The sequence below is a fragment of the Equus quagga genome, chromosome 2 (assembly GCF_021613505.1).
Source record: "Equus quagga isolate Etosha38 chromosome 2, UCLA_HA_Equagga_1.0, whole genome shotgun sequence".
In the NCBI taxonomy this organism is placed as follows: domain Eukaryota; kingdom Metazoa; phylum Chordata; class Mammalia; order Perissodactyla; family Equidae; genus Equus; species Equus quagga.
This window is the reverse complement of record NC_060268.1, coordinates 48,123,252-48,150,571: the sequence shown is the minus strand read 5'-3', so window position 1 is coordinate 48,150,571 and position 27,320 is coordinate 48,123,252. Positions and strand designations below refer to the sequence as shown.

Below are 27,320 nucleotides of genomic sequence, written 5' to 3'. Positions count from 1 at the left end.
CTCTGTATAGGTAGATGCTAAGTCCACTGAGATGGACTCCCATTTCCAGGGCCTCCATAGGCATTGTTTGCACAAGATAGGAGTGTCTCTGGTGATGAAACCAGGCAGATTAACCAATCCCAGGACATGACCACTTTCAAGGAAGTCAGGTTGACTGTACCCACTGGCCTTGACCTGCCTAGATCATGATGTTGCTTTGGTGGTGGCAGGGACCAGGGCAAAGAGATGGGCCTGCTCATGCCTTAGCTGGTGAGAAGTGTCCTCCAAGGGTGGCTGGCCCAAGATTTTGCCTAGGGGACCCAGCCACCACTACTACCACTACCCCAGCCCTGGCCTCTCCCAGGGTCTGGGAACATTTCCAGTAGGGACACTGCTGGTGGGCTCCAACCGGGTGCCCCAGCAAAGGAACATACAGTCTGAGTTTGGCCCAGGCCAGGCCACACACACTGTTCCATATCCGGGCCCAGATACCCAGGCTCTGAGAGGCAGTCCCCCATTGTGACCACCACTTGCCTGGGGCTGAGGCTCGGCGCTGACCCGGTCGTAACTGCCAAGGGCTGGACAATGGGCACATCTGTCCTTTCTCTGAGGGATGAAAGCACCTAAGCGGACACGGCTCTGCCTTTTGTTACGGATTTTTTTTCCCTTTCTTTTGTAAATGAAAGAAAGCCGCGGCATGTGGTGGTCTGGTGTACGTCCCACACTGGGGGCCTCCCCACGCGTCCCCACCAGGCCCAAGGACCGGGTTCGATTCCGGATTGGAGCGCGATTGTGAGAAGAGGACAATTATGCCCGAAGCTGAATTGATTTTCAAATCTGGAGGCTTCTCTCGGGGACGCCGGGAAGAGGGCGTCCCTACGGGCCAAGCGGAGACTGGCGCGCCCTGTCCCCCCTGCCGGCGTCAGTCCTTCCCCAAAGCAGCGGCCTCAGGGTGCTTTACCAGGAGGGCCGTGGAGCAACCGCAGGAACCGCCCGAACCTCAGCGGCCCCACTAGCACCCAGAAGTTAACATGGGAACCCACCAGGGCGCTCCCCCCACCACACACACACACACACACACACAAGCCAAGCCGTTGGCGAAGCCGGCACGCCGCCTTAATTATCAACTGAGCCGGAGAGGGACCCAGGCGGCGGGGGACAGCGAGGTATGGCCCGGGCCCGGACTCTTGGCACTGAGCGCGCCTCTCCCCAGCGCATGGAAGAGGAAAGGTGGGCAGAGGATTATCAGGGAAGATAGAGGTTGCTAGGTCAACTGCCATCAAGCTGACCAAGGCTTTTAAAATATATGGTCCCCTCCCCCGCAAAAGGACAAGCACCTAGGGAAGCGGAGAGCGCGGACTCCCAGAAGCCCTCCGGGAAATCAAGCTTAGTGGGCTAGGGCGGAAGCAGTGATGACACAGTCCTCAGCTCCTCGGGCAACCTGCGCCGGGAGGCAGCAACTGGAGAGAGAGGCGACGGCTCTCCAGGCACAGCGCGCCACCCGGGATGGGAGCCTGGCAACGGCGGCCCGAGGCTGGGATGAGAGCCCACCCGGGCCAGGGAGCGGAGAGGGGCGCAAGTCTCTCGGGGTTGCGGCGGCGGCCCTAGGTTGCACTCTAGGCCGGGCGTCCCCAGGTGCGCGCCGCTTCCCCGCCACCGGGCGCCGCCAGTAAGGCGCGGGCCCCCCTCCTTCATTTGTACAGGGAAGTCTCGGGCCGCGCGCGCGGGGGCCGAGGGGGCGGGGCCAGTCGCGCGCCTGCGCGCTGCGCCTGGCGGGCGTGAGGGCGGGCCGCGGCGGCAGCGGCGGCGGCGGAACCGCGGCCGGAGTCTGCAACAGTAACCCAGCCATGGCTCGAGCTGGCCAGCGGCGCGGGCAGGCAGCAGCCGCGGAAGGCGCGCGGGCTGCGTCAGGGGAGCCGGGGACCTCACAATTCTAAGAAGGAGAGGGGCGAGAGGGGGCCGGGGGCGGGAGGGCCGGGGGCACCGCGCTCGCCCAACGGCGCGGATCCTTTTTGGAAATTAATATTTAAAAAAAAAAAAAGCGGAGGACGCAGAGGTGGGGGCAAGAGGGAAGGCGAGACACACAGAGAGGGAGACAGAGCCCCACAGTGAGAGGAAGGAAGGAAGGAAGGCAACAGTCGCCAGCAGCCGCTGTGAACACAGGACTCCGTGCGCCCTTCGCCGCCTCTGCCCGGCCTCATCGATGTTGTGTCCGCCGCCCGCTCGCCCGGATCACGATGAACGCACAGCTGACCATGGAGGCGATCGGCGAGCTGCACGGGGTGAGCCATGAGCCGGTTCCAGCCCCTGCCGACCTGCTGGGCGGCAGTCCCCACGCGCGAAGCTCCGTGGCGCACCGCGGCAGCCACCTGCCCCCCGCGCACCCGCGCTCCATGGGCATGGCGTCCCTGCTGGACGGCGGCGGCGGCGGCAGCGATTACCACCACCACCACCGGGCCCCCGAGCACAGCCTGGCTGGCCCCCTGCACCCTACCATGACCATGGCCTGCGAGACTCCCCCAGGTATGAGCATGCCCACCACCTACACCACCTTAACCCCTCTGCAGCCGCTGCCGCCCATCTCCACCGTCTCGGACAAGTTCCCCCACCATCACCACCACCACCATCACCACCATCACCCGCACCACCACCAGCGCCTGGCGGGCAACGTGAGCGGTAGCTTCACGCTCATGCGGGACGAGCGCGGGCTGGCCTCCATGAATAACCTCTATACTCCCTATCACAAGGACGTGGCCGGCATGGGCCAGAGCCTCTCGCCCCTCTCGGGCTCCGGTCTGGGCGGCATCCACAACTCCCAGCAAGGGCTCCCTCACTATGCCCACCCGGGCGCCGCCATGCCCACCGACAAGATGCTCACCCCCAACGGCTTCGAAGCCCACCACCCGGCCATGCTCGGCCGTCACGGGGAGCAGCACCTCACGCCCACCTCGGCCGGCATGGTGCCCATCAACGGCCTTCCTCCGCACCACCCCCACGCCCACCTGAACGCCCAGGGCCACGGGCAGCTCCTGGGCACGGCCCGGGAACCCAACCCTTCGGTGACCGGTGCGCAGGTTAGCAATGGAAGTAATTCAGGGCAGATGGAAGAGATCAATACCAAAGAGGTGGCGCAGCGTATCACCACCGAGCTCAAGCGCTACAGCATCCCACAGGCCATCTTCGCGCAGAGGGTGCTCTGCCGCTCCCAAGGGACCCTCTCGGACCTCCTGCGCAACCCCAAACCCTGGAGCAAACTCAAGTCCGGCCGAGAGACCTTCCGGAGGATGTGGAAGTGGCTGCAGGAGCCAGAGTTCCAGCGCATGTCTGCGCTCCGCTTAGCAGGTGAGCGGGCCAAGGAGCTGGGCGCGCGGAGAGATAAGGGATGGGGAAGCAGGAGGGAGGGAAGGAGGACTGGGAACGCTTCATTCTGTCCTCCTTTCCCTGAGGGGTGGGGGAGATCTCTGGGCCTGGGAGAGCCAGCACCCGGCTCCCGGGAGCAGATCGCCTTCTCCAGGACGATGGGCTGTGGAAGGCTCCGGGAGCTCAGCGGCGCGACCTTCGCGACTGCAGGGGCGCGTTTGTGCTCAGAGACGGCGCTGGAAGGTCGCACGGCCCGAGGCGGAGAGAAATCCCCGCTTCTGGCTGGACACGGTCTGTGCGTCGCTTCTCTGGTTGGGCACTCTGGGTTTGGGGATAGGGAAGCGACGAGTGCGTGGAACTGCGCGCAGGTGCTGCGAGCCAGTACCCCTGGCATATACCCGGGCGCTGGGCTGGAGTGTGCCGGAGTTCCCCGCCAGTGTGTGGCTGATATCGCTGCGGTAACCACCTCCCGCGTTCACTCTACTGGAGCGGGGTGGGGGGGATGGGAGAGCGCACTCTGAGAGTTCCGGCAAAAGGTTCCGAAGTCGCGGGGCAGTGGGTGTGTGGCGCGGGCGCTGTGTAAGGCGTAACACGCACTCTGCGCCGGCACCCCGCGGTGGAAAGGAAAGGGAGGCAGACGGTGCCGAGGTCTCGGTGAGGGAGGTTTCAGCCGAGCCCAGGGACCGCCTTCGCTGCCGACTCGCTTAGAACTTCGTATTCCGTTTTATTCCTCTGCGCGATTCTTCGTCTGAAAAATGCAGGAGGTTGGGAGGGTGGATGACTCCCAAGTCAGCGAGCAGTGGTTTCCCTGGCCGGGTGTTTCCGATTTGAGCGGGCATGTCCCGGCGGCGCTGCACCGACCCCACGCCTAGCTCCTGCAGCCTCTCTAGGCCAAGGTGCGTGGAAGGCTATGGCCAGAGTAGCCGAGGGGACAGCTGAGCCCAGCCCGAATTGCACCGGGGATTTGAAGCGGATTCGGCGACCCTGAGGGCGGAGGACACAGGGGAGGTAGAGCCAAGGGCAGCCGAGGGCGGACTGGGTTTGATGAGACCCGGGCTGGGCTGATTGACTCCTGGGTCCATGTCCCCCTCCCCTCAATCTCAGCCCTGCGCCCTAGCCTGAGTCCTGGCGAAGAGAAAGGTAAAAAGCCGGAATGAGGGTTTGTTAATTAACTGATCGTTCTCTATTAATTCGTCCCTGGAGGACGAGAGACAGTCAATCCGCTCAGAGCCGGGGGCACTGAGCCGTTTCACAGTCTAAAATCAAAGCGAGAGGCCAGAGCCCCCTCCCCCGCCTCGGGCGGGCCAATGAGAAGCTAGAGAGAGGCAGGTGCCACCGTGCCCGCGAGCCTGCGACTCGAGCCCCGATGCGACCCAAAGCACTCCCAGGGTCTGGGCGCTCGTGGCCTCGCCGCCCTAGCGCCGCGCTGACTGAGCCTCCGCCGGCCCCGCGCTCGTTCGCTCCCAGCGAAGTCCTCGTGCGGGCTCTTGCAGCCCGCGCCTGGAAGCCGGGCGAGGCGGGGGTGGGGGAAGGCTGGGGGAAGGGAGAGATGGACCAGGTGCCCTCTGGGGCTTTCGCGATTCCACCCTCTGGCCTTGTGTGCAGCCACCATATCGCCCCCCCGTGGGCTGACCGAGACCCCAGGGCAGCCGAAGTTCCAGAAGGGGTGGGCAAAACGGCTGCTCCTCTGCCTGACTGCTCCGCCTCCGCCGGCGCCCGAGGTCGTCAGAGCCTTTTCACACGCGCACGCCGGCCCGGAGCCCCGGCTTCAGGACCTTTTACCCAGGCGGTGCCGGCAGAGGCCGGCGAGGGGCGGGGGAAGAGAGGAAGGGAGTGGAAATGGAGAGGGGTGCCCCCAGGGAAGCTCGGTCCACACCCCCGCCCCGTGAAGGCGCTTGCTCGGGACTTCAATGACCTTCCTCCCCCGCTGCCTCCTGTCACCCCTTGGAAAGACAGACTGACAGGTTTTGTTCAGAGACGACTCCTGAGCCCTAGAAACCCGGCCTCGGGCCCTGCCCTGCCCGAGCGCCCCCTCCCCCGATCACCCCGCGTGGGCACCGCAGTGCAGATGAGGGGACAGTCCCAGTACTGCGACCCGCACACGGGAGGCGCGAGCGGGGTGCCGGCCTGGGCTCACCGGACCCAAGAGGTTCTCGAAGGGGCGCCTACCTGGCACCCAGCAGCCCTCGGCCCTAGGCACGTGGCCTTTTCCTGGGGGACCAAAAAAAAAGGAGGGAAATAGGAGACTCTGTCCGGACATGCATTTGGCGCCAAACCACAAGCGGACTCCGCGTCCTAAGACCCAGATGGAGCGTCACCTCTCTTTCATTTTCCTTTCTTTAACTTAATTAAAGGGGTGGGGACCGCTGGGAGGAGGGCGCGTGCAGAGCGAACCGGGAGCAATCCCATTACCCTGCGAAAGCCACGACCTATTTTTAAGTCACTGAAGAACATCAAGCCGTCCCGTTAACATTTTCATTTAGGAAAAAAAAAAAAAGTGAGGCCGTTTCCTGAACCCTCCAAATGATCTCTAGTTGGCTCTGCCTGACTGTAGGAGGCTTAAAACGAATACAGGGCACCTTGGCCGCGGCTGTGGGCCGCTGCCGTCTCCTCCCCACCGCAGGCTCCCGTGCACAGAGGTGCCCCTCGCAGCTCTGCTCTCTGCTGCACTCAGAGACCGCTCAGCCTTGTCCCTACCCCATTGGAGGCAGGGCCTACCGAGGTCGGTGCCTTGGCTCGGTGGCAGGAGAGGGGCTTCTCCATGCCCCTCCCTGTACCACAGGCTCGGCGCAGCCTGTGGAGGGTCCAAACCCTCGGCACGTGGCGGCGTGTTTGGGCAGGCGATTTCTCCTTACGAAATTACGTAGGCTGGTGGAAGACGGGAGACAGGAGGAAATTCTCACCAAATTAACTACCTTTAAAAAATCAATATATGTTCCCTCAATGTAATACTTGCCGCTGCCCCATTAAAGTGCAGCGCAACCAGGCCCGCGCGTGTTTTGTCCCAGGTGGGGTGGGCGGGCTGGGCTGTGCCGGTGGGTGGGTGCCCCGCCTCTGACGTGGGCGCCTATTAAGATGTGAGCAGATTAGTTTCCAATTAAAGATTCCAGAAGGCTTCCTTCGTCCACAGAAGGGGAGCTGCCTGCGCAGGAAGAGGCTGCTACGCGCACCCACCAGCCGGTGCAGCACCACGGACCCAGGAGGCGAGGCCCGCAGGCCCCAGGTTCGGGCAGGGGTGGGTGCAGGGCCACCTCCAAACAGAGCTGGGGGGGGGGGGGCCGGGTCTTTGCACTCTCTGCGCCCCTCCCTGTCCGGGATTTGCCCCGCCTGAGCCCGGGGCGGGGTTGGGGGGGAGCCCGTCCGGCCAAGAGGTGGCCATGAGAAAGTCTCGCCGGGACCAACCTGGGCCGTGTTTGCCATAAGTGGCCTTGTGGCCTGGTTGATTGATAACTGGCCCCCGCGCAAGTCCATTTGCTTTTTGTTAATATTTATCCCAGCGGTGACATTTCAACTGTCCCCTCGCCTCCCTGGGCCACGGGAGCCAAACAGAAGGAGTGCGGTGCTGAGCCCTGGGAACCCCACTTGCCCAATCCTCGAAGACACCCTGGCCGGGGGAAAAGCCAGGACTGGGCTTGTGGTATGCGGGAACTGGGAACTGGAATGCTTCCTGTACCCGAGAGTAGGAGGAGAAGGCGCCAAGCGGACTGGTTCCGTCGCGCCCCGCGTCTTGGCGCTGCGGGACTCGCGCAGCGCAGCTGCTCCCAGCCGCCAGCAGCGGCGTGAACAAAGGGCCGGCAGGGCACGGCCGACCGCGTCCGCCTCGCAGCCCAGCGGCAAGGGAGGCTGCCGTGGGGAGCTTCTCCTCGGGAGGCCTGGGGTGGCCTCCTCCTCGTGTGGCCGAGGGACCGGCCAGTTGTCAGGCGGAGGCCCAGGAGTCCCGGAGTCCCCCCTCCCAAGCCGAATGGTGGCCTTGCGCCAGAGGAGTTGCCTGGGGACCCCTCACACACATCAGCCGAGCAGGAGGAAACCAAAAGGTCTCGCTCTTGGAGACAATCACAAGAAGGCTCTGCGTGGGCCTTTCTCACAGCCCATGTCAGACCCCTCGAGGGTGTGGGACAGTAGTTCCCTCTTGCAGTCCCCACTAGGGAGCACAAACCCCAGTGAGGAGAGAAAGGAGTGCATGGGGTTAAAAAGAAGAGTGTGTGTGGTGCAGACTGGAGCCGATAGTTTGACCAGAGTAGAGGAGACTGGCTTCTGGGTCTTGAGGAGGCCTGACGGTTGCTGTGTGGCAACCCTGGTGTCAGCGCATGGAGGACCACCGCCTGAGACAAATAAACCCCGAGGCCTGCTCGGAGGGCAGCTGGCTGTCTCGCCAGCCGGTGCAGCCCCCAGCCACTTGGAAGCGCCTAGAGGGCGATCGGGCTCGGCCAGGGCGACCCACCCGGCCCAGGGCTGTGGCAGTCACTAGAGACCCAGCCCTGCCATCAATGTTTTGTAACTGGCACTTGGGAAGACTATACCAACAATAACACTGTTGTGCTGTAGCAGCCAAGCGACTCAAAGCCCAGGGCGCGTCTTTCTCTATCTTCAAGCCCCGAGCCCTCAGCGCGCCGCGGGGAGCTGGACTCCTGCCCTCCCTGATGCCCCACATTGGGCTCACCTTCTCCCGGTAGCCGGACGGGCTGGGCTGCGATAGCTGCGCGCGCCCCCTATCGGACGCCAGGGCCCCGCGCCGGGCAAACCTCGGCGGGTCAACCCGCTGCGAGAGGAAAGGGATATTTGCTGCGGCTTTGTGTTCAGAACACCGTTGTCCTAGTGGTTTTCAAAACGATAACTATTTTGATAGGAAGAGGGTGTGAAGGAGGGAAAAAAAGGATACCGAGTGGGATCTATCTTGGTCCCCAACAATGCCTGGGTATTACCCCACTGATGAGACAAAATTGCCATCCTCAGAAAGTACACCTCTGCTCCAACCTCTCCAAGCAAGATGCATGTTTAGATTTCCTATCTGAATTATGCTTTTGCTGGAATGTTTTTATTTGAGAAAAGCAGAGTCAGAGTAGAAAAGGGGACTCTGGATGTCTGAAGTAGGAGGTTAGGGCTGGGGGATTTGGCACGAGAGGGCGGATTAGCGGTTCCTTTGTTTGGTTGTTTCCCCTTTCAGCTAACTGACTGGAGTTCGGAGGCTGCCCTGAGGCTTTGAGCTTGGAGGTCTTTGTCTCCTCTCGTGTGGGGTGGGGGAAAGGGCGTTTGCAGACAGGCCTGGAGCCCTGGTGCGGCGTCAGGACCCTGGACAGGGTCCCGCCAGCGCTTCGCCTGCTCTAGTTTCTCTTCACCCCTGGAAGGTGGCTAGGATGCCTTTGAAGAGTTGTAGTAAGGAAACGAAAACTAACAGCTAATATTCCGAAGTTTATGAGAAATCATGAGGCCCCGCCAGGCATATACACCGGCACAGTCACGGAATCGAAAAGATCAAACCTGTCCTCGTCGATCAGGTGGTTGATCTTTCCTGCCTCCTTGGCTGCTTTCTGCGTGCATCTGACTGCACGTGCACACCTGCTTATAAAATCGGAATTCGAGTCCCAGTGGGTGTGACGGGGTTGGATCATTAAGCGAAAACGTTCAATTCACTCCCTTTGATCCGTGCTGGGGAAAATCTATAGTCATCTCTAATCTACGAGGTCTTTAAGGAGGTTGTTACACGAGCTGTTTTTGATGTCATCATTTCCACATTCATGGCCAATTCAGCTAATCAAACAGACGCTGCTACCCAAAGTTCTCAGAAGAAATAGTTCTTACAGAGTGTACTGGTAAAATTTATTCTTGATTTCCTTGTAAGAAAGAAAATCCTCAAGTCTGATGAAGGTGGGTAATTAAAAAGAAGGTCGTTGGCTCCTCAAAATCCATAGTTAGAAACCTTGCCCTTGAAGTAAGTGTTCAGTGCTCTTTGTAAACTCCATGCATTGGAATAAACACCAACTTAATACTTTTAATCAACCAAGGACCTTTGATGGATTGGATGAGAAATGACTAGTTTCATTTCTGTCCCCATTAAAACAGTAGAATTTCCACTTTTGGTAAAACTGAATAGTCCCCAAACTAGAGTAGCAACAGGAAGGTCTTATTGAAGTTATCGTAGTTAGAGGTTAGATTTCTTATAATTCTGGATAAAAGCATTCAACAAGTGTTCATTAAACACTATTTTCATTATGTCTCTATTTAAATAAGATGAAGAAGTACCTTTGAGAGAAGAAAGTCACTTTATTTTCACATAAAAAGTGTCAGCCTCACAGAGCTCAGTAAAAAGCAAAAACTTATTTCCAACGGGAATGAATTTAGTGCACAATCATAAATTCCTATTTTCTTTCCATAGATTTGCACAGGTTTTTCTTTTAACACAAGTGTGTTAACACTAATGACGCTTAATTTCCTCCTGAAGTGATAGGATTGGGTTAGACGACAAGACCAACCACAAGACAATCTGATTATTTTGGCACAAACACACGAATTTGTTTTATCACCGGCGCTAACTATCAAGTCATCTACACTGTGTTCCTCCCAAAAGATGCTACGTTATCACAAAGTTAGCTTCTAGAAACTTTCTTCTCCTTTAAGTGAGACAGTTTGATAAGACAACAGCTGAACAGAACCAGACCCTGAAATACAACCCATCATGTTTGTCCTGGCAATTGGGAAGGAAGGAGCTTGTATCTGCCGTGCACATTCTATTGGTCAGGTACCGTGCTAGGCACATAGACTTTCTCATTTAATACTTACCATCGATTCCAGTGGCTCCCAAATCTTGCTACACATTGGAATCATTTAGGAATCTTTTTTAAAAAAAAAAATGATTCCTGGCTAAAATCCCAGATCTTCTGTTGTAATTATATAGGGCATGACCTGGCATTGGAATGTTTAAGAGCTTTGAGGTGATTTTAATGCGCAGCAAAGTTTGGGAGCCACTAGTTTATACGCTAGTTGCTGTTATTTTCCCTGTTTCTCTGTTCAATGAGGTTAAATAACTTACCTGTGGTAACACAGCTGGAAATCACTCATGCCTTGAACTCGGCTTTCCCGGCTCAAAGCCCAGAACCCTCTGATCCTCTCCCCTGTGCCTCTGTTACTAGTACAGGTCTGCCAGGTCAGTGGGCCCAGAAGGTGGAAATGTCTGAGTCACTGTCATAAACACCCAATCTAGAAAGTCTGTGCATAATAAAAGTCTTGAAATTAAAGAATGCAGATCTCCCCTCTGGGACTCTCAGAGAGTTACTTATGGAAACTTATTTCTTTTTTACTCAAGACTTATAAGAGAGACTTTTTATTGCTCTCTTTTGAAGAAGTGGCCAGAGGGAATATAAGGCAGTAACAGAGCTGGACGTGGAACCGAAGTCTCCCTATCCATTTGTTCACTTAAACAATTGTTGATGGGCAAGACCCATCTCATTAGATGTATTCTGTGGGTAGGACTGGTCCACTGGGACGGACGCCTGGAGGAAGGCCCAGAGGCCCGAACCTTGCCCACTTTCAGGCATTGGTGTTCTGATCTGCACTCACACTGCAATTACATTTCTTGGCTTCGCATCAGTGCCTGTCTTGCCTGTTACTCATATTTTAGGACTCTGCACTAAAAAATAATAAATTGACTAAAACTCTGTGTATATGTTGGCAATCATCCAGAGGGCAACTTACAATTTCCGTCAAACACCGCATGTTTCCAGTTATCCATGTGTTTCTCATCTTCCTTTGCATATGCCATAGGGTACTCAGAATCGACAGTTTCTGAAATCACTGCTTTCGTTTTCACATCTGGTGATGATCTCATACTCCCAAAGAGAGGTTATCAAAGGAACACAATAAACTATGTGCTTTTCGCTTTCTTTCCTGTTGTCTTCTAAAACAGATCAATGGGGAAAATTAAATAAATAAACGAGCGAAGCGCGCCACCTAGTGACCCCCGTGCTCACTGCAGGTGGAGTGCGTGAGAGGAGTGGCTAACGCGATTCTAGTATTGATGGAGTCACAAAAATCGTTCATTAAGGCAATTTAATCTTTGCTATTAAATGTCCTTTCAATTCATTTGGGGTAATTAAGATGCAGTTAAAGTGATTAAATTCTAATTACTTATGCTAGACAAAGACATATTTGTCACACTAATGCGGTTAACTAAGGACTCAGAAAGAAAGTTAACATTTACTTCAAATGATGCAACTGGAAAAATCAGTTCCTCTTTTCATCATTAATCCAGTGAGCTGGGTGATTATGTAATGGCACTACAAGCTCATTAAATAGGGGAAGTGCTGATTAAAATGGCTGCTAAGAGGAAAACCTGCTCCAGGAGTACCTCAGTACCGTTGGGTCAGCATTCTCAGCAAAATTACTTAGTGTTCTTTCTCTCCACGCCCCCACCCCAAAGTAATAACCAGCTCCTGGGTTCCATCCTGATGTTAAAAGAGGGATGGCTCACAGAAAGCTTTTATTGCCAGCCTCCAGACAGTGTTAAACCAAAAACTAGTTTTAAATGGTAAATGCGTTCTTGGGGTAGAGGACCAAGGCAGATGGCAGGGCGGGTAGGGGGGCAGATTCCTGAAGCAAACAGCTCCAGAAAGAGATTTTCCACTGCAGGCTTCGGAGCCACTTCCCTTCAAACAGACACCTTTCCTATTAAGTGTTCCTTCTCCCTTCCCCACTTCCACTTTTACTGCCTTTGATGCATGGGGACAGAGTCCTCTGCACAAGATCATGCCACCTTTGATTGTTATGCACACTCTGAAGAGCGCTAAGTACCTCAGCTCCGAATTGGTCTCTTTGCAGTGTTTTTCTACATTCATATGTAAAGCCATCTGAGATTATGAGCTATCAGGTAACTAAGGCTATTTTGCCATAATGTCCACAAACAGCTCCCAGCTTCTGACTGTTCATAAGAGGAGGAGGAATTTAAACTTAGAATTTGAAGTTTGCCTTCCTCACAAAAATGGCGTCTTAAGGCAGTGCCTAGCATCTGCCTGGGAGGATGAGCCAAGGATGGGATGATCGGTCAGAAAATTGGGAATTATTTTCCCCAGGAGATCAGTGTCTTTTAAAAAATATTTGTTAAATTTGCATATTGAAAACTATAATTGTGGAGGTTGGATCTTTCCCCTATTTATCCCATTGAAATTTAATATTACCCGTGTTTACTTCATAAGCAAAGAAGCTAAAGTTATCAAATTCATCAGTCACTTAAGTCAAACAACTGCCTTTAAAAAATAAATTGGCAGTTATTTGAATATTTAAAGATTCACTATGAATTTAATAGATCATCTTATGCCATCTTAAATTAATAAAACAAAGGGACAAATGTAAAAAAAAAAAAAAAACGAAAAGCAAAACCCTAGACTAAGAATCAAGAGCCCAGGAGACAGGTTTTTGCACTAATTAGCTCTGAGAACCTGTCAAGTCATTTAACCTTTCTGGGCCTCAGTCTCCTAAAATGTAGAATGAAGGATTTGGCCTTAGGCTCCTTCCAGGTCCCACATTCTATGATTGATTGCCCTCTATGATAACGGTATATCCACAGCAAAGTCTCTGATCTCAGTTTAGTGCTCTGTCCTGAAATCAGGATTGAACAAGGTGTAAGGCCCGGGGGCCGATCTCTTGGGCAGAGTCTCAGGCCACGCTTTCCTGTCAGATGGCCAGGAGGAAACAGCCCATGCAGTCAGGAGTGCCACCTTCTGGCACAAAAATGCTGCCGTTTGAGATTACAATTCCTGTGTCTTAATAATACAAGCTGTTGTCAAGGATATGGATCATCAGGAACTCGCACACAGCTGGTGGGAATGTAAATTGGCACCGTTGCTTCAAAAGATAATTTGGCATTGTTTTATAAACCTGACCCTACACCTATCCAGCAATTCTAATCTTTGGTATATACCTTAGGTAAACTCACAGACACTCCTGGAGACAAGTACGAGACTGTTCGTAGCAGCATTGTTCAGAAGAGCAAAAACCCAGAAACAGCCCAAATGTCCACTAAAAAGGAGTGCATAAATAAATTGTGATATATTCATATAAAGCAATAGAATATTGCAATGGAAATGAATGAACCACAGCTATACACAACAGCATGGCTGAATCTTAGCAACAATGTTGAATTTAAAAGAAAGAAAAAGCTAGAGAAGATCACACATTTTTTACAGAGATCAAAAGCCAGCAGCACTAAACTTGCTGCTTAGAGATGCGTAAGTATGTGGTAAAAAACTATTTTAAAGAAACAAATGAATAATAAATACAAATTCAAGAGAGTGGTTACTTCTGTAGGGGAAGACAGGATGATAAGAGGAGAACCCTTGTATTTTATCAAAAAGCAGCTGATATTCTAATTCTTTTGTTGGGTGCTGCCTTCATGGATGGTCATTTTGTTGCTATGCTTCCTATCTTAAATATGTATATTGTTTTGTAAAAGGTAAATATTATTTAATTTTAATATTGGGGAGGAAAAAGATTGTTTTTTTCTGGTTCCCCAACCCAAACAATTTGGACCAAACACACCCCATGACATTGGTATTGTCGTTTACTCAGTTCCCAGCCCTGTACTGAATGTCAGCCCTCTTAGGAATTATATCTAACCAGTTGCGGACAAGGCATAAGAAGTGAAAGAGGAAATTTCATTAGATATGGAGAGAGGGGTTCATTCAGTACTGGGGATGGCAGGTCCAGCAGGCTTGTCCCCTTGGAACCCACAGTCTAGTAGGGAAGAGAGACAAACAGCTATTCATATCCTTCTTCTCGGTTGTTTTTTTGTTTTGTGCCAAGAAGGAGAAGTTTGGGGTGTAATGAAGGGACAATTTTGAAGATCCAGAAAATGCATAGGACTTGAGCCAGAAATGGAGGAAGAGGTTTCCAGGCAGAGGGAACAACAGCATGTGTGGAGGCCCTGGCTGAAAACCCTTTGCAGAAGATTTCTTGGATCTGAATTATTATAGAGCCGGAAGCTTCTTTCTTCCCTGGCACAGCTGAGTGACACAGTACCTTCACAGCAATAACAAAGGCCTTCTCCAAGCTGTGGTTTTCAGAGGTGGGGAGGGGTGGGCAGAGGGTTCGGATTCCTCTCAGGGAGCAAATCTGATTGATGGAGAAGAAAGGGGGAGAAAGATAGTGCTGGTTAAAAAACCTCCCAGGCAATTCTAATATAACTTCAAGTGGAGAATTAGCATGCTGATACTGAGAATTTAAGAGCAGATGACTTTGGGTTTTGCCCCTTTACTATTTATTTATTTTACCTTTTTTCTGGAATAACATAGTTTCATAGTTTAATATATATAAAAATATTATATAATATATGATATAGATATTATATATCATTATATACTATTTCACTTCTTTTTATCTCTTTTGAGGTCAAAAGTTCACTCAAAAATTCAAGATTCCTGTAAGAATAATTGTTTCCATACTCTCCTCCATCTAAAAAATTATTATTGTTCTCGGGTCAGCCTGGGGCCTAACGGTTAAGTTCCTGCGCTCTGCTTCCGTGCCAGGGCTTCACAGGTTTGGACCCCATGCCCCCCCCTGCACCCCCACCCCCACAAGGACCTACACACCACTCATCAGCCATGCTGTGGCAGCATCCCACATACAAAACAGAGGAAGATTGGCCCAGATGTTAGCTCAGGGACATCCTTCCTCACACACACACACACAAAATAGAATAATAAAATAAATAAATAATTATTACTGGTCTGTAGGTCCTTAGTACTCAAAGTGTGGTGCCCAGACCAGCAGCTTTGGCCTTCTCTGGGAACTTGTATGAAATGCAGATGCCCAGGTTCTACCCCAGACCTACTGAATTGAAATCACCCATAGCCCCTACACAGAGATAACCCATTCTTTTCTTCTGAATATCCTTGGAATCTTTTCTCAAGGGGATGATACATACATACTATTTTGTAACTTTTTAAATTACCCCATATTATTAAATTTACGGTGGAATATTTGAAGATACGTAAAAGAATAATAGAGACAATAAAAAAAAAAGCCTAATAATTCCACCATTCCTGCTCCCTCCCAAATACCTCAGGAGTAGCATTCATTCATTCAACAGATACATAGGTGTAGATAGATGTTTACAATTTGCAAGACAGCAGAGAAAGAGGTACAAGCGCTCCCTGTGCTCCTGGAACACTCTGTGTTAGAAAACATTCTACAGGGGCCACCCGAGGCCGGGTGGTTAAGTTCACGTGCTCCACTTCGGCGGCCCAGGGTTTCGCTGGTTCAGATCCTGGGCTCGGACATGGCGCCCGCTCATTAGCCCACGTTGAGGCAGCATCCCACATACCACAACTATAAGGACCCACAGCTAAAAATATACAACTATGTACCAGGGGGCTTTGGGGAGAAAAAGCAGGAAAAAAAAAAAAAGAAGATTGGCAACCGTTGTTAGCACAGGTGCCAATCTAGGGAAAAAAAAAAGAAAGAAAACATTCTACAGATTTTGTGTTTTACAGCTATGCTATGAGTTAACCAACCCTCTATTTTTGGACACTTAGGTTGGTCCATAAATGGATTGGGTAAACATAAATTTTTACGACTCTATAATATTTTAGAAGTATCATAATTTATATAACCTCTCCAACAACCTTTCCTGTCATTGGACATTTCAATGATTTCAGGTTTTTTTGTTTGATTTTGTTTTTCTTATTATTAATGAATGACACGGCAGTCAGCTACCTTATACATGAAACTTAACTGAATATTCGTTTTCCTCTTTCAAAAATTTTCTCTAGTTATTACAGTAATACATGCTCAATGTAGAAACTTTGGGAAATATGAAACATTATAAACAATACAACAGAATCAAGCCATCCGTAATTGCCTAACCCAGAGATGATACCTGTTTATAGTTGGTTTGTTTCCTTCTAGCTTTTTAAGAGTACACAAATAAGATACATGTAAAATGTTTGTATTTCAAAAAGTTGAGCTTATAGAGAATTTATAATTGAACATATCTCGGTGTCCTTAAATATTATGCAAAAGCAATGTTTTTAAAATTTCTATTTGGAAATTATTTCAAAATTTTTAAAAGTACAAAAATAAAATAGTACAAAGAACATCCATATACCCTTTACCCAATTGTTAACATGACCAACTGACCAATTGTTAACATTGTGCCCCATTTGCTTTATCATTTGTACACACATGCTTGAGCTCGCTCTCTCTCTCTCTCTCTCTCTCTCTCTCTCTCTCGTACAGCATTTTTTCCACGAAGCATTTGAGGGTACATGTATGTAGGTAACATGATGCTACATGTGCCATGGTCCCTAACCCCTAACTACTTAGGAATGCATTTCCAATACTAGGGATATTCCCTTAGGTATCCACAGTTCACTTTTGTCAGTTGACCCAATAATGTCCTTCATAGCATTCTTCTCCTCCAGTACAAAATCTAGTCTCAGGTTAGTTGTCATATCTCTTTTTTTCTTTAATCTGAAACATTTCCACAGTCTTTCTTTACCTTTTATAATATTGACAAGTTTGAAGAATACAGTCCCCACTTTTTAAAAAAAATATTTCTCAGTCTGTGTTTATCTGATGTATCATCATGTTTACATTGAGGTGATGCTTTCTCGCCCAGAAAGCTGCATGGGTGAGGTGTGTCCTTCTCAGGGGATCACATGTGGAGGCCCATGAAGTCTGTCTGTTCCTCACTTAGCTGGTGAGTCCATTTTGATCACCCCGTCAAGGTGTTGCCTAATTTCTCTACTGTCTAATCATTGTTTTGGGTGTGAGAGGGTTCTCCCTTACAACTAACAAGCAATCTGTGGAGAGACACTTTAAGATCATGCAAATAGGCCACTCCTCATCAAAATTCCTCGTAGATTTAGCATCTGTTGTTTCTCACCTGACGTAATCTTTATCACCATGGTTTCAAAATGACTTTCCATCTCCAGCACTCCTGCCATGTTTAACAGTCAGCTTTCAGGTTTCTTCCATGAGCAAGAGCCCCCGTCCCTCTCTTTTATTTATCCATTTATTATTTGTGTAGACTCATGCATTCCTTCTTTTCCAACAGTTTGCCATTCATTCTTGCACTTACCTTCTTGGGTGCTCAAATTGTCCCAGATTTGGCCAGTGGGAGACCTTTAATCTGGCTCCTGTGTTCTTGCGACATCCTCCCATCTTTTTTTCTTTTTTTTTAATTTTTGGCATTATAATAAGATGTTCCAAGCTCATCTGTTACCTACCTTGCCCCAGCCCTAGAATCTGCCCCTTCTTTGATGAGGTTTATTTTGGTGGGAAATGGTATTAGAGAAGACCCAAGAAGATGTGGACACTAGGTGGGCTCATGGCTACTAGGGTGACTTTGTTTTTTGGCCACCTCAGAAAAAGCCAGGAAAAATATGCATGTATATTTACACACACACAAATATACATACACTCATCCATACATAATATACATGTGCACACAAACATGCTTACGTACATACTTTAAAAATCATGAGTTCACACCAGGACCTCCACATCCAATTGCAGTATATCGCCATAGGATTTGTCCTTACCTTCCCCCACTCCGTATTTGTGTGTTCCTTCCTCTACGGTGAGAACCTGGCGCCCAATCACCTCTCTCTCCATCTCTCTCTCTCCCCCATGCACACACACACGCACACTTACTCTATTTGCTCAATCCTATGATACATATAAAATAATTTCAAATTGCTTTACCTATACCCATAAAATAAACAAACCTGTTAAAAAATATTTAGAGCTCATTTGCAATTCTTCCCCCATACATACACCACAGCATCATATGGAAGCTTGTTAGAAATCCTACTGATTCAGAAACTCTGGGGTAGAGCCCAGTAATCTGTGTTTTTACAAGCTCTTGAAGAGATTCTAAAGCATCATAAAGTTTGAGAAGCGCATCCCAAATTATGCAGCATGGGTTTACCATATGTGTATGTGCATGTGCCTCCATGTAATTATGTAAAATAATACTTTAGACGTACTCTAAATGTGACAGCCATGAAACAGGTCCAGAGCAGACTAATAGGGGTCCTCTGTCAGAGCATGAGTGTGGAGGTGTAGATGTAAAAGAAAATAAACCCCCAGTTTTTTGTTTTTCTCCTGGTGCCAGGGCGGTGGACAATCAGGAGGAAGAGGGAGCAGGTGGGTGTGAAGTACCCTCGCTTGCCGGAGGGGGCGCTCTCCAGCTCCACAGCCGCTGCCCCGCCTCCCTCTGCTTTATGCGTTTGGCCTAAACTCAAGTTGAAGGAGGTTCTGTCAGTGCTGAAACGATCACAGCCAGTAATCTGATCCTTTCCCCTGGTTCTCACCCAACTTCCTCTTTTCTAAGAATCACAGAACAAAAACCTCTGCCTCCAGCACTGAACACCGTGGATGCTTCCACCTCTGGGCTGCCCCAATCCCACACACATCCGCTTCTGTTCCTCTGCAGACGGTCTATGATCGTCCGTGTAGCTGGATTTTACAGGGACAGGTTTATGGTGGAGAGAGGGAGAAGGGTTACCTGGACCTCCCGCAGCCCCACCGAAAGGTCTCACCAAGCAGGCTTTCCTCAACCTGAAATCAGAGAGATCACCTGGCACTCTTCTTAAAATACAGATTCCCAGGCCACTACTAAAATTCGAATTTAGCCCGTCTATATTTCTGACAACCGTATGGGGTGATTCTTTTGGTCTTGGCAAGTGGCTCTCCGACTTTATTGGGCATCTGAATTACCTGGGAAGCTTATTTAAAATGTACGTTTGTTGATCCCATTCTCTCCGAGAATCTAATTCAGTAGGGATAGAAGGGCTTCTGGAATGTGCATTTTCAACAAGCTTCCCCTTCATGCTCCCAGGTGATGTTGATGTATTTGGCCTACACCTTAGTTAGAGTTTCTGCTCCGGACTCTAGACCGTGGTTACTCAGACAGCGGTCCTGGACCAGCAGCTGGGGGTTACCTGGGAGCTTGTTAGATGGCAGAATCTCCAGCCCCACCCAGGCCTGCTGAATCAGACAATCATCTTAACAAGACATCCAAATGACTCAAATTTGTACACTCAAGTTGGAGCAGCACTGGTTTAGAGTAGTGGTGTCATCCTTGGGTATGTGTTAAAATCTCCTGGAATCTTTGAAAAATCCCAGGCCCAGGCCTCCACTAGGCTGAATAAATCAGTATCTCTGAAGATCCATCCCAGGCATCAGTGTTCTTGAAGTTTCCTGGGTGATTCCAATTTATGGCAAAGGCTAAGAACTTCTGAGGGTCCCTCCAGCCTCTCCCACTGCAAAATTCAGGCCAATCCTGAAACCCAGGGGAAATGACACCCCCACCCATGGATCCAGGCCACCAACAGCCAGAGGCCCTACCCAAGAAGTCCGATGACTTGGCAGTTGCCAGAAGAAAAAGAAACAAAATGGTATTTCATTTCGCCTTCTTTATAAAGCATTCTTCATCTGAGTCCTTCATCCTGTCAATTGAATTTCTCCAAGATTATTCCCCTGGGGTCATCTCATTAATTTATTGTTATGGTTTCCACCGCACAGACTCTGCAATGGATATTTGCTGAGATTATCCATAAATCAGATCTTTATCAACTCTGTACTTGACTAAGGTATATCTCGACCAATCACCACCCAGACTTAGCAAAAGCAGACACAGACAGTATCCCTCTGCCCTCTGATACCCAGTGCCCCACATGGGCACCTCATCTGGGTGGGGATGATTGCCCTATTCCTAGCTCATTTCAGTGCCCCAGCCCAAATTCAGCCCCTCCGCACCTTCTGCTCTTCCAGCTCTGTTACTGTAGCCTCCTCCCTACCTGGCCCTGAACCACCTTCTGACTCAATCCTAAGTGTGGTGACAATACCAGCTTCCTTCACCAGGAGCTCAGCCCCTCTTTCACTGACTTCTCAATGACAATTCAGAAATATTCCCCCACAATGTCATTAAACTGCTTCAAAATAAATTATCCAGTAAAAGAATTAAGGAGATTTCATGGAGCTTCACCCTATGTACCCATTTTTGAAAGATAAAGAGTTGTGTCTTGAGCATCTCCATTTTCTATGGGGCCACATCCAACTTATTTATCCAACAAGCATACTGAGCATGCCACAGAAAGAAGCCATGGTCTACTCTTATGGAACTCATGGTCTGGGGAGAGAGGTGGGTAGGGAGATAACTAATTATTCAGGGGGCTCTATCAGCACAGGAGACAGAAGTTCTCCCTGGGTGGGAGAGGAGATGGAGAAGACAGCAGAAAACGAAAGGCTTGAGCTGAGCTTTGATCACATAGGGAACCTTTCGTATGGAAAAAAAAGAGAAGGAAGGACATCAAAGAAAAGGAAGGAAGGCACGATTTGAACAAAGGAATCGAGGTGTGAAAGTTCATAGTGGTTGCAGGACTGACATCTGAGCAGTGTGGCTCAGTGTGGGTGGTGGCTGGGCACCAGAGCGAGTGAGATGGGAAAGGTGGTTGGGGTCAGAGTGTCAAGGTCCTTGAATATCATGATGGAGCAGCAACCAAGGGCTTTCCTCTCAGGCTTTCGGGAGACCCTTGTGAGGCTAATTGTATGATACATGTGATTGGGAGACTGGCATTTACAATTTGACTCTACTGACAACTTTCCAGAAATGGAAACAAGGAAAACCAGTAATTTGAAATTGTTTGTGGAAAATGTCTGATGACTTAGTGAATAGTCAAAATTGTAGGTTATTTTTGAAGGAATTCCATTTTGTAACTTTAAATTGATGTGAATGTTATGAAGTATTATATACAGCTATTAATTAAAGAAATGGGGTCAAGCCACTAAGACTTAGAATTCGCAGTAGGCCTATATGAGATAACAATGCGTAATAAGTAAGTCATCAGATGAGTCATTTGTTTTGACTGTTTTGTGGAATCAACATCATAACTAGGGCCTCAGTATCATGTATTTCCAATGATTGGGGTCCAGACTATTGGGGGGCTCTTTAAGATGAGGGATACTGATGTAATAAAATGCCAATGGATCAGGCATTAACAGAAGTTTAGGAATTTAAAAATCAGAATTCCTGAAGCAACCGTTCAGAAAAGAGCCACGTTACCTTTCATCACTAACTGAAGAGCAGGCGCAAGGCAGCGGCTTCTCTCCCCACCGGTTTCTCTGAAGCCGCAATGCAGGGAAAGGGCTTCGTGGAGAGAGGGTCAGAGGGTGGTGTCTCTTCCTGTGAGTATGAGAAACCTTGACCCTGTGCTCAGGAAGATGTGTGCCTGTGAGCGGGAACGGGCAGCAAGAGGATGATGCAAGTCTCTTAGCGGTTTGGACGTGCGTTCCTTCAACAAGGATGCCCAGCTCATCTTCCTGTCTCGGGTTCAGCCTGTGCCAGAGGGAACACAGGATAAAAAGTGTTTGGGGAGAAGAATGAAGATAGTCTAGAATCACACAAAAAGGGCTGTTTGAGGAGCCATGAAAAGTGGAAGTTGGTAATTCCCTGACTTCCCCCCTGTGCCAGAAGAATACCCAGGCCACGTGTCCTGGTCTCCTCCAGGACCATTGCTGGGCCCCCGCACGGGCTCAAACACCTGCTCCACCATTTACTGGCAAGGTGACGTTGCGCCAGTCTCTTAATCTCTGAGCCTCAGGCTGCCCTCTTTTAAACTAGAGATAATAGTGATACCTATCTCCCATTGTTGTCGTGAGGCTCTGTAAAGTGATGCGCTTGCTGGCTTAGCACAGAGGAAGCAGCCATATGTTTCAGCTGGTCCTGTTCCACCCTTCCCAGGTCCAGGCATCTTCTGCCCTCCTTTGATGGTAAAGTCCAATAGGCCTGCCTCTCCTGGACTACAGCTAGGGAGCTGTATCTATAGAAGAGCGGTTGATGGAAATGTTTTCTCTGCTGACTTCAGAAGACTCCAGGCAGCAGGTGCATGGGAAGGCAGGTCTCTGTCCTGGACAGCTCTGTTAAAAAAGCAAACCAAGTGGAGTGGTGAGAGGTTTGGGCGACTTTCCAACCTGAGTTTGATGGAACAGACCTCTCTTAGCTGTAGCTGAAGCCCACCTTCCCCGTCTTTCCTTTTCCCGTGGGTCAGCTCAGTTTCCTTCAGCTTCCTCTCAAAGCCAAGAACCATGTGGAGACAGTGTTCCTCTGCACCCCTACTGAAACCAGACTCACTCCGGTCCCTCTCCCAGGCCAGTGTGGGTGTGCAGTCCCCTATGCTGCCCGAACCCCCACCATCTCAGCTTCCATGCAGCCCACTTTCCTGCGTGGGCCAACACAATCCTTTTAGCCACAGCCAGGCAGGTCTGGCTGACAGCCAGCCTGCTGCCCGCAGGCCAACTGCTCCCGTTCCGCTCACCCTGGCTGCGGGTTCCCTGGGCTCCCCTTCCCCAGCTGCTCCTGCATGTTGAACCATCCTAGGGAAAGTTTTCATGATGTGTCCACTGTGCTGATATCTGCCTCCAAGGCACAGTGGAGTTGGAGGTCCCCAACTTTTAGCTGTGTGCCCATAGGCAAGTTACCTAACCTGACATTGTTTCTTCATCTACAGAAAAGGAAATATTACCCATTTCTACCTCCCCTGAGTTTTGTGGGGATCACATAGTCAGGCTTTATGGAGGTGGTCTAAGCACTGTAAAGCAAGGTACAGGGGTGAGTTACAGGGATCGTTCCCGACTGGGGATGTCTGCTCTTTGTGTATTTTCACTAAGCCTTTCGTGTCCATGCTCAGGAGAGTCTCCGCAGGTGCTCCGGCTACCCACAAACTCACAGACACAAGCACAGCTAGCCGTGTCCAGCACGTTGCATTGGCTCCACCTCCCTCTCCTGGGCGTCTCACTTTCCTGACAGTCGGTGCACGAGTTCGCTTCCCGTGCAAGGCTGCCCTTGGCCCTATCAGTTAGAACTCACTAGAGCGGCTTTTCAAATTGGACATTGTGCTGTGCCCTCTAAATTTGCCACTTGAGAGCTGCCTCATTCCAAAAACAGTTGGGGGACCCGGCTTATAAATATACACACAGTGCAGCAAAATAATCTGAAGCAAAGCAGGTAACGTGATGACCCAGGACTCCTGGAGTCGAAGCTCTAATCCTGAGGCTGTGGCTTTGACCTCCGCAGTGTGGGTACTGGCCTGTAAAATGGGCTCAGGAACCTGCCACGTTCACTCCCATAGCTCCCCTTTATGTCCCTCCCGGCCCCGATCTTGTTTTACTGAAATCTGTTGTATTTGCATGCTTGCTTATCCATATACATCATCTTGTAGAGTTTACTTTGAAAAACAGCTTCAGCTGTCAAGAAGGGGTCTTTGGGGGCTCAGTAGACCTCAGTAACAGCCGACCCCCTCTTGTCCTTGCCACAGTCCAGAAAGGTTCCCTCTCAGTGGCAGACAGGGGGGCAGGAGGGGTGAGAGCAGAGGGCTCGCCCTGTGTGCATGCCCAGCTGCTTTTTTCTTAAACAATTTTATTGAGATATACTTTACGTGCCATATGATTTACCCATTTAGAGTATATAATTCAGTGGCTTTTAGTATAGTCAAGAGCTATGCAGCTATTACCACAATCAATTTTAGAACCTTTCATTGCCTCCAAAAAAAGAAACTCTAAACCATTAGCACTCAATCCCTTTCCTTCCACCACTTGCTCCCATGGGCAACCACCAACCTACCTTCTGTCCCTATGGATTTGCCTATTCTGGCCCGGCTGCTTTTTTATCCTTTTTTCCTGCCCCTGAAGCCCCCAGCTCCCCTGAGCAGAGGTGCAGGGATGTCCCTGCCAAGCCCATCTGGAATTTGGGTAGAATCAAGGGTGTGCTTTTGCCTCACCCGTGCACCCTCCCTGCCCCCAGAGGCACTGGAGCAGCAGAGGAGCTGAGGGGCCTCGGCCGTGCCTGGCTTTCCTCTATATCCAGGCTTGCGACTGGGGACATCACAGGCTTACCTGCTCAAAAGTCCTTGACCTTGTGGCTTGCTGTTTTCAGCACTGGCATTGGCCTTTGGGGTGAAGACACTGGGCCTCTAGCAGCCCCTATTAAATGCCACGCTGTCTTTAGGTGGCAAGGCAGTTTCACGGTGCCCTGAAAATCTCAGCCTTTCTCCTTTCCTGCTCTCCCCTGCAATCATGTGAGGACAGCAGACACTCAGGAGTTTGGAGGGAGAAACTATGTGGCCACAGTGTAAGGACTCACAGGGTACAAGCCACACGTGAATGGGGAAGCTGTGGGCATAGTCTCCATCTTCAGTCCATTCGATTTGGACTACCAAGTAAATCTGACTTCAGTCACTCAGGCCTGGCTCTGCGCCAGCCCCCTCAATCCTTGCATCCTGTCTCTAGGGTTCTCCATCCAGACTTCGAGGCTGAAACTGTCCTCTCCTCAGGTTAAGTTCCTCAATTTCCTTTAGCCCATCAAATGCAACACCTCAGAGAGCTGTTGCCAAAATTAAATAAATAATGTGTCTAAAGCGGGAGACACACGGTTTACCATTCATTGGCTCCACTCCCGTCTTATTCTGTCAGATGCCATGCCGCCCTTGAAGTGCGCCAATCCCTGATTTTCTCTTGTCTGTTTGTGCACCCACCGTCCCCCCACCAAAAACACACATTCTCCATTCTCCTCCTGAGTGTAACTAAGATAAGCTAGAATTTGCCAAAGATTTACAAAATTACATAAATTTACGAATTATGTCTAAGAATAACTCAATTGATGAAGTCCAATTTTCTGACTTTACCTGATAATATTGTTTACTAAGCACACAGGTCTTGTTTCCTTTCCTACCTCGTCTAAAGGTGCTCTCCTCCCCAAACTGCCCCCCCATCCCCACCCCGGCCCATCTCTGCCTGCCAGGAGTGACATGCAGGTAGTGGTATGTGGATAGTCTGACCAAAGAGGGGCATGGACTGGAAGGGTGGCCCAGCTGCCCCTAGAGTGAACAGCTTAACCCTCACACTCTCCAGGCGCCCATTTATGATGTAGAAACCAATGGTCCTGCCTGTACGGTACCGCCTGCTGCTTCCCCCAGAGGGATGTTGACAGCTGTTTACACACATCCAGTCATAGAGCGGCACCTAGAAGGGACTGTAAGTTACTTAGTGCAATCCCTTCGTTATACAACCAAAGAACCTGGACCCAGCTTGGTCAAGGGATTTAACCCAGTCATTCAACTAATTCATGACAGAGCCAGGAGCAGAACCCAGACCTTCTGACAGCTAGTGCAATGCGTTTGACAGAAGCTTCCTCCGTCATAAGCCAGGAATGTAGAGCACCCTCTGACTAGAGCTGGACCATCAGCGTACTTCCAGAAAGTACACACTGGAACACACACAGCTCTGCTGCCCCCAAGAAGACAGCCTATTCTAATCCTGAGGCTGCATTCTATGTGAAGCAACCAATTCTGGGACAAATATACCAAGGACCTCAGGAAGCAAGTTAAACAAATTGTCTTACAATTTTAATGAAAAGTAGGAACTCAGTAAAAATATAGTACCTGTCGTTCAACGGCTCAGAGTCCTAGGCAGGTAGATACTTGACTATCCGCAGGGTCTGTGGTGATGGTGGTAGTTGTTTTAACCTCTAAGCTCATGAGGTCAAAGGAACTGTGAGCTTATGTTGTATCACCTTCATTCAGATGAACGTGGTCTGGAGGATTTGCTGGACCGGCTGATGTCCCTGCACAGCCATTGTCTGCTCTCTCTGAGCAGCCGTAGGGATGGAGAAGATGCGGTGGAAAAGTCAACAGAGTGGCGATGTATTCTAAGTGATGGGCTAAGGTTAGCTCAGATGTTTTGAACTGAGAGAATGAGAGCCTTTGGAATCCGGGGGCACCCTGCAGCCGTGCATTTGTTGACTCCAGGGCTTTCGAGCCCGCAGGGGCCTTAGAACACAGCCTGCTCGTTTGGTCAAGTGATGCATCCAAGTTCACAGCACAGGCTAGAGACAGCAGAGATGCAAGCCTGCTTTGTAATTCGACGTTTATCCTTTTGTCTCAACTAAAGAAGGAAGGAAGGATCAGAAAATCAAGTTGCAAACGTCTAGAATACTCCTTGAGAGTTTATAGTTTTAACAGTCGCTTCAGCATATCTTATTCAATTCCTATGACAATCTTGTAAGGAAAGAAGGCCATTGTCCCCTGTTTTACAACTGGGTAAACTAAGGCTCAAAGAGGGTGAGGGACTTGCCCCAGATCACACATCTGTCAGTGGCCACAGAGCTGGGACTTGAGCTTGTCTCCTCTCAGCCCAGGTTCATCTAAGAAGTTGTATTATAAATCCCTCTGGCTTTATAAGTGTCTCCCAGGCCAATATGTCTGTGCCTACATACTCCCAGACGAATTCTTGGCAGACGTTTGCACAGCTCGATCAGCAGTTTCCACGCTGTAACGTCCTTTGTGTCATTAAATCAGGAAAATGGATATAAGTTGGTACACGAATGCTTGGCTGACAGTGATTCTAGGATGTTTCTCTGTACCGTGTTTGATAAAGTGTGCTCTAAGGCAGGGCTTCTTAAACTCTATGTAGTAAAGGACTAGTTGTTCATTTCTAATTTCCATTTGTCCTGGACCAATAGTTTTGATAGTACAAAAAAAATAATCACACACTTGAATGTTGCAGCAATGTCAAACTGCCATAAAAATTTCTAATTACTTTTTCTCAATTTTCTGTACTGATCTTGCTGCAGGTCAGTGACAGTTCACAGACCAGCATGGGTCTGGCAACCCCATTTTGAAGAACACTGTTGTAAGCAATACCATTCCTGAGAGAAATTTCCTGAATAAAGAGTTCCTAAATCAAATAAGTTTGGGAGACTCCATAAACTAGAAAGTATCGGTGCATATTAGCATATTAAAGGCTCTGAGAAGTCCTGCATTGAAGAAGCTTGTTTAATCGTTCATTAACTCAGCATTTCCGAAACTGACTGACCTGAAAACTCATTGTGCATGGAATATCTTTCAACATCATTCAGAATTCATATTTCCTGGAGTACCCTTGGCTCTGTCTTGCCAACTGTGGGCAAAGCACGGGCCCTGGCATACCTGAAA

The 27,320-nt window shown here is 49.9% G+C and overlaps 1 protein-coding gene across 1 annotated transcript in view; it reads left to right on the top strand.

Annotated features, from left to right (window-relative positions):
- Positions 1–1,826: 1,826 nt before the first annotated feature.
- ONECUT1 (one cut homeobox 1) overlaps positions 1,827–27,320 on the top strand; it is a 37,620-nt gene continuing 12,126 nt past the window's right edge. The window contains exon 1 of the mRNA XM_046652043.1: positions 1,827–3,321. Within this exon, the coding sequence (XP_046507999.1) occupies positions 2,217–3,321 (1,105 nt within the window). The 5' untranslated portion in view covers positions 1,827–2,216. The remainder of the gene's footprint in view (positions 3,322–27,320) is intronic.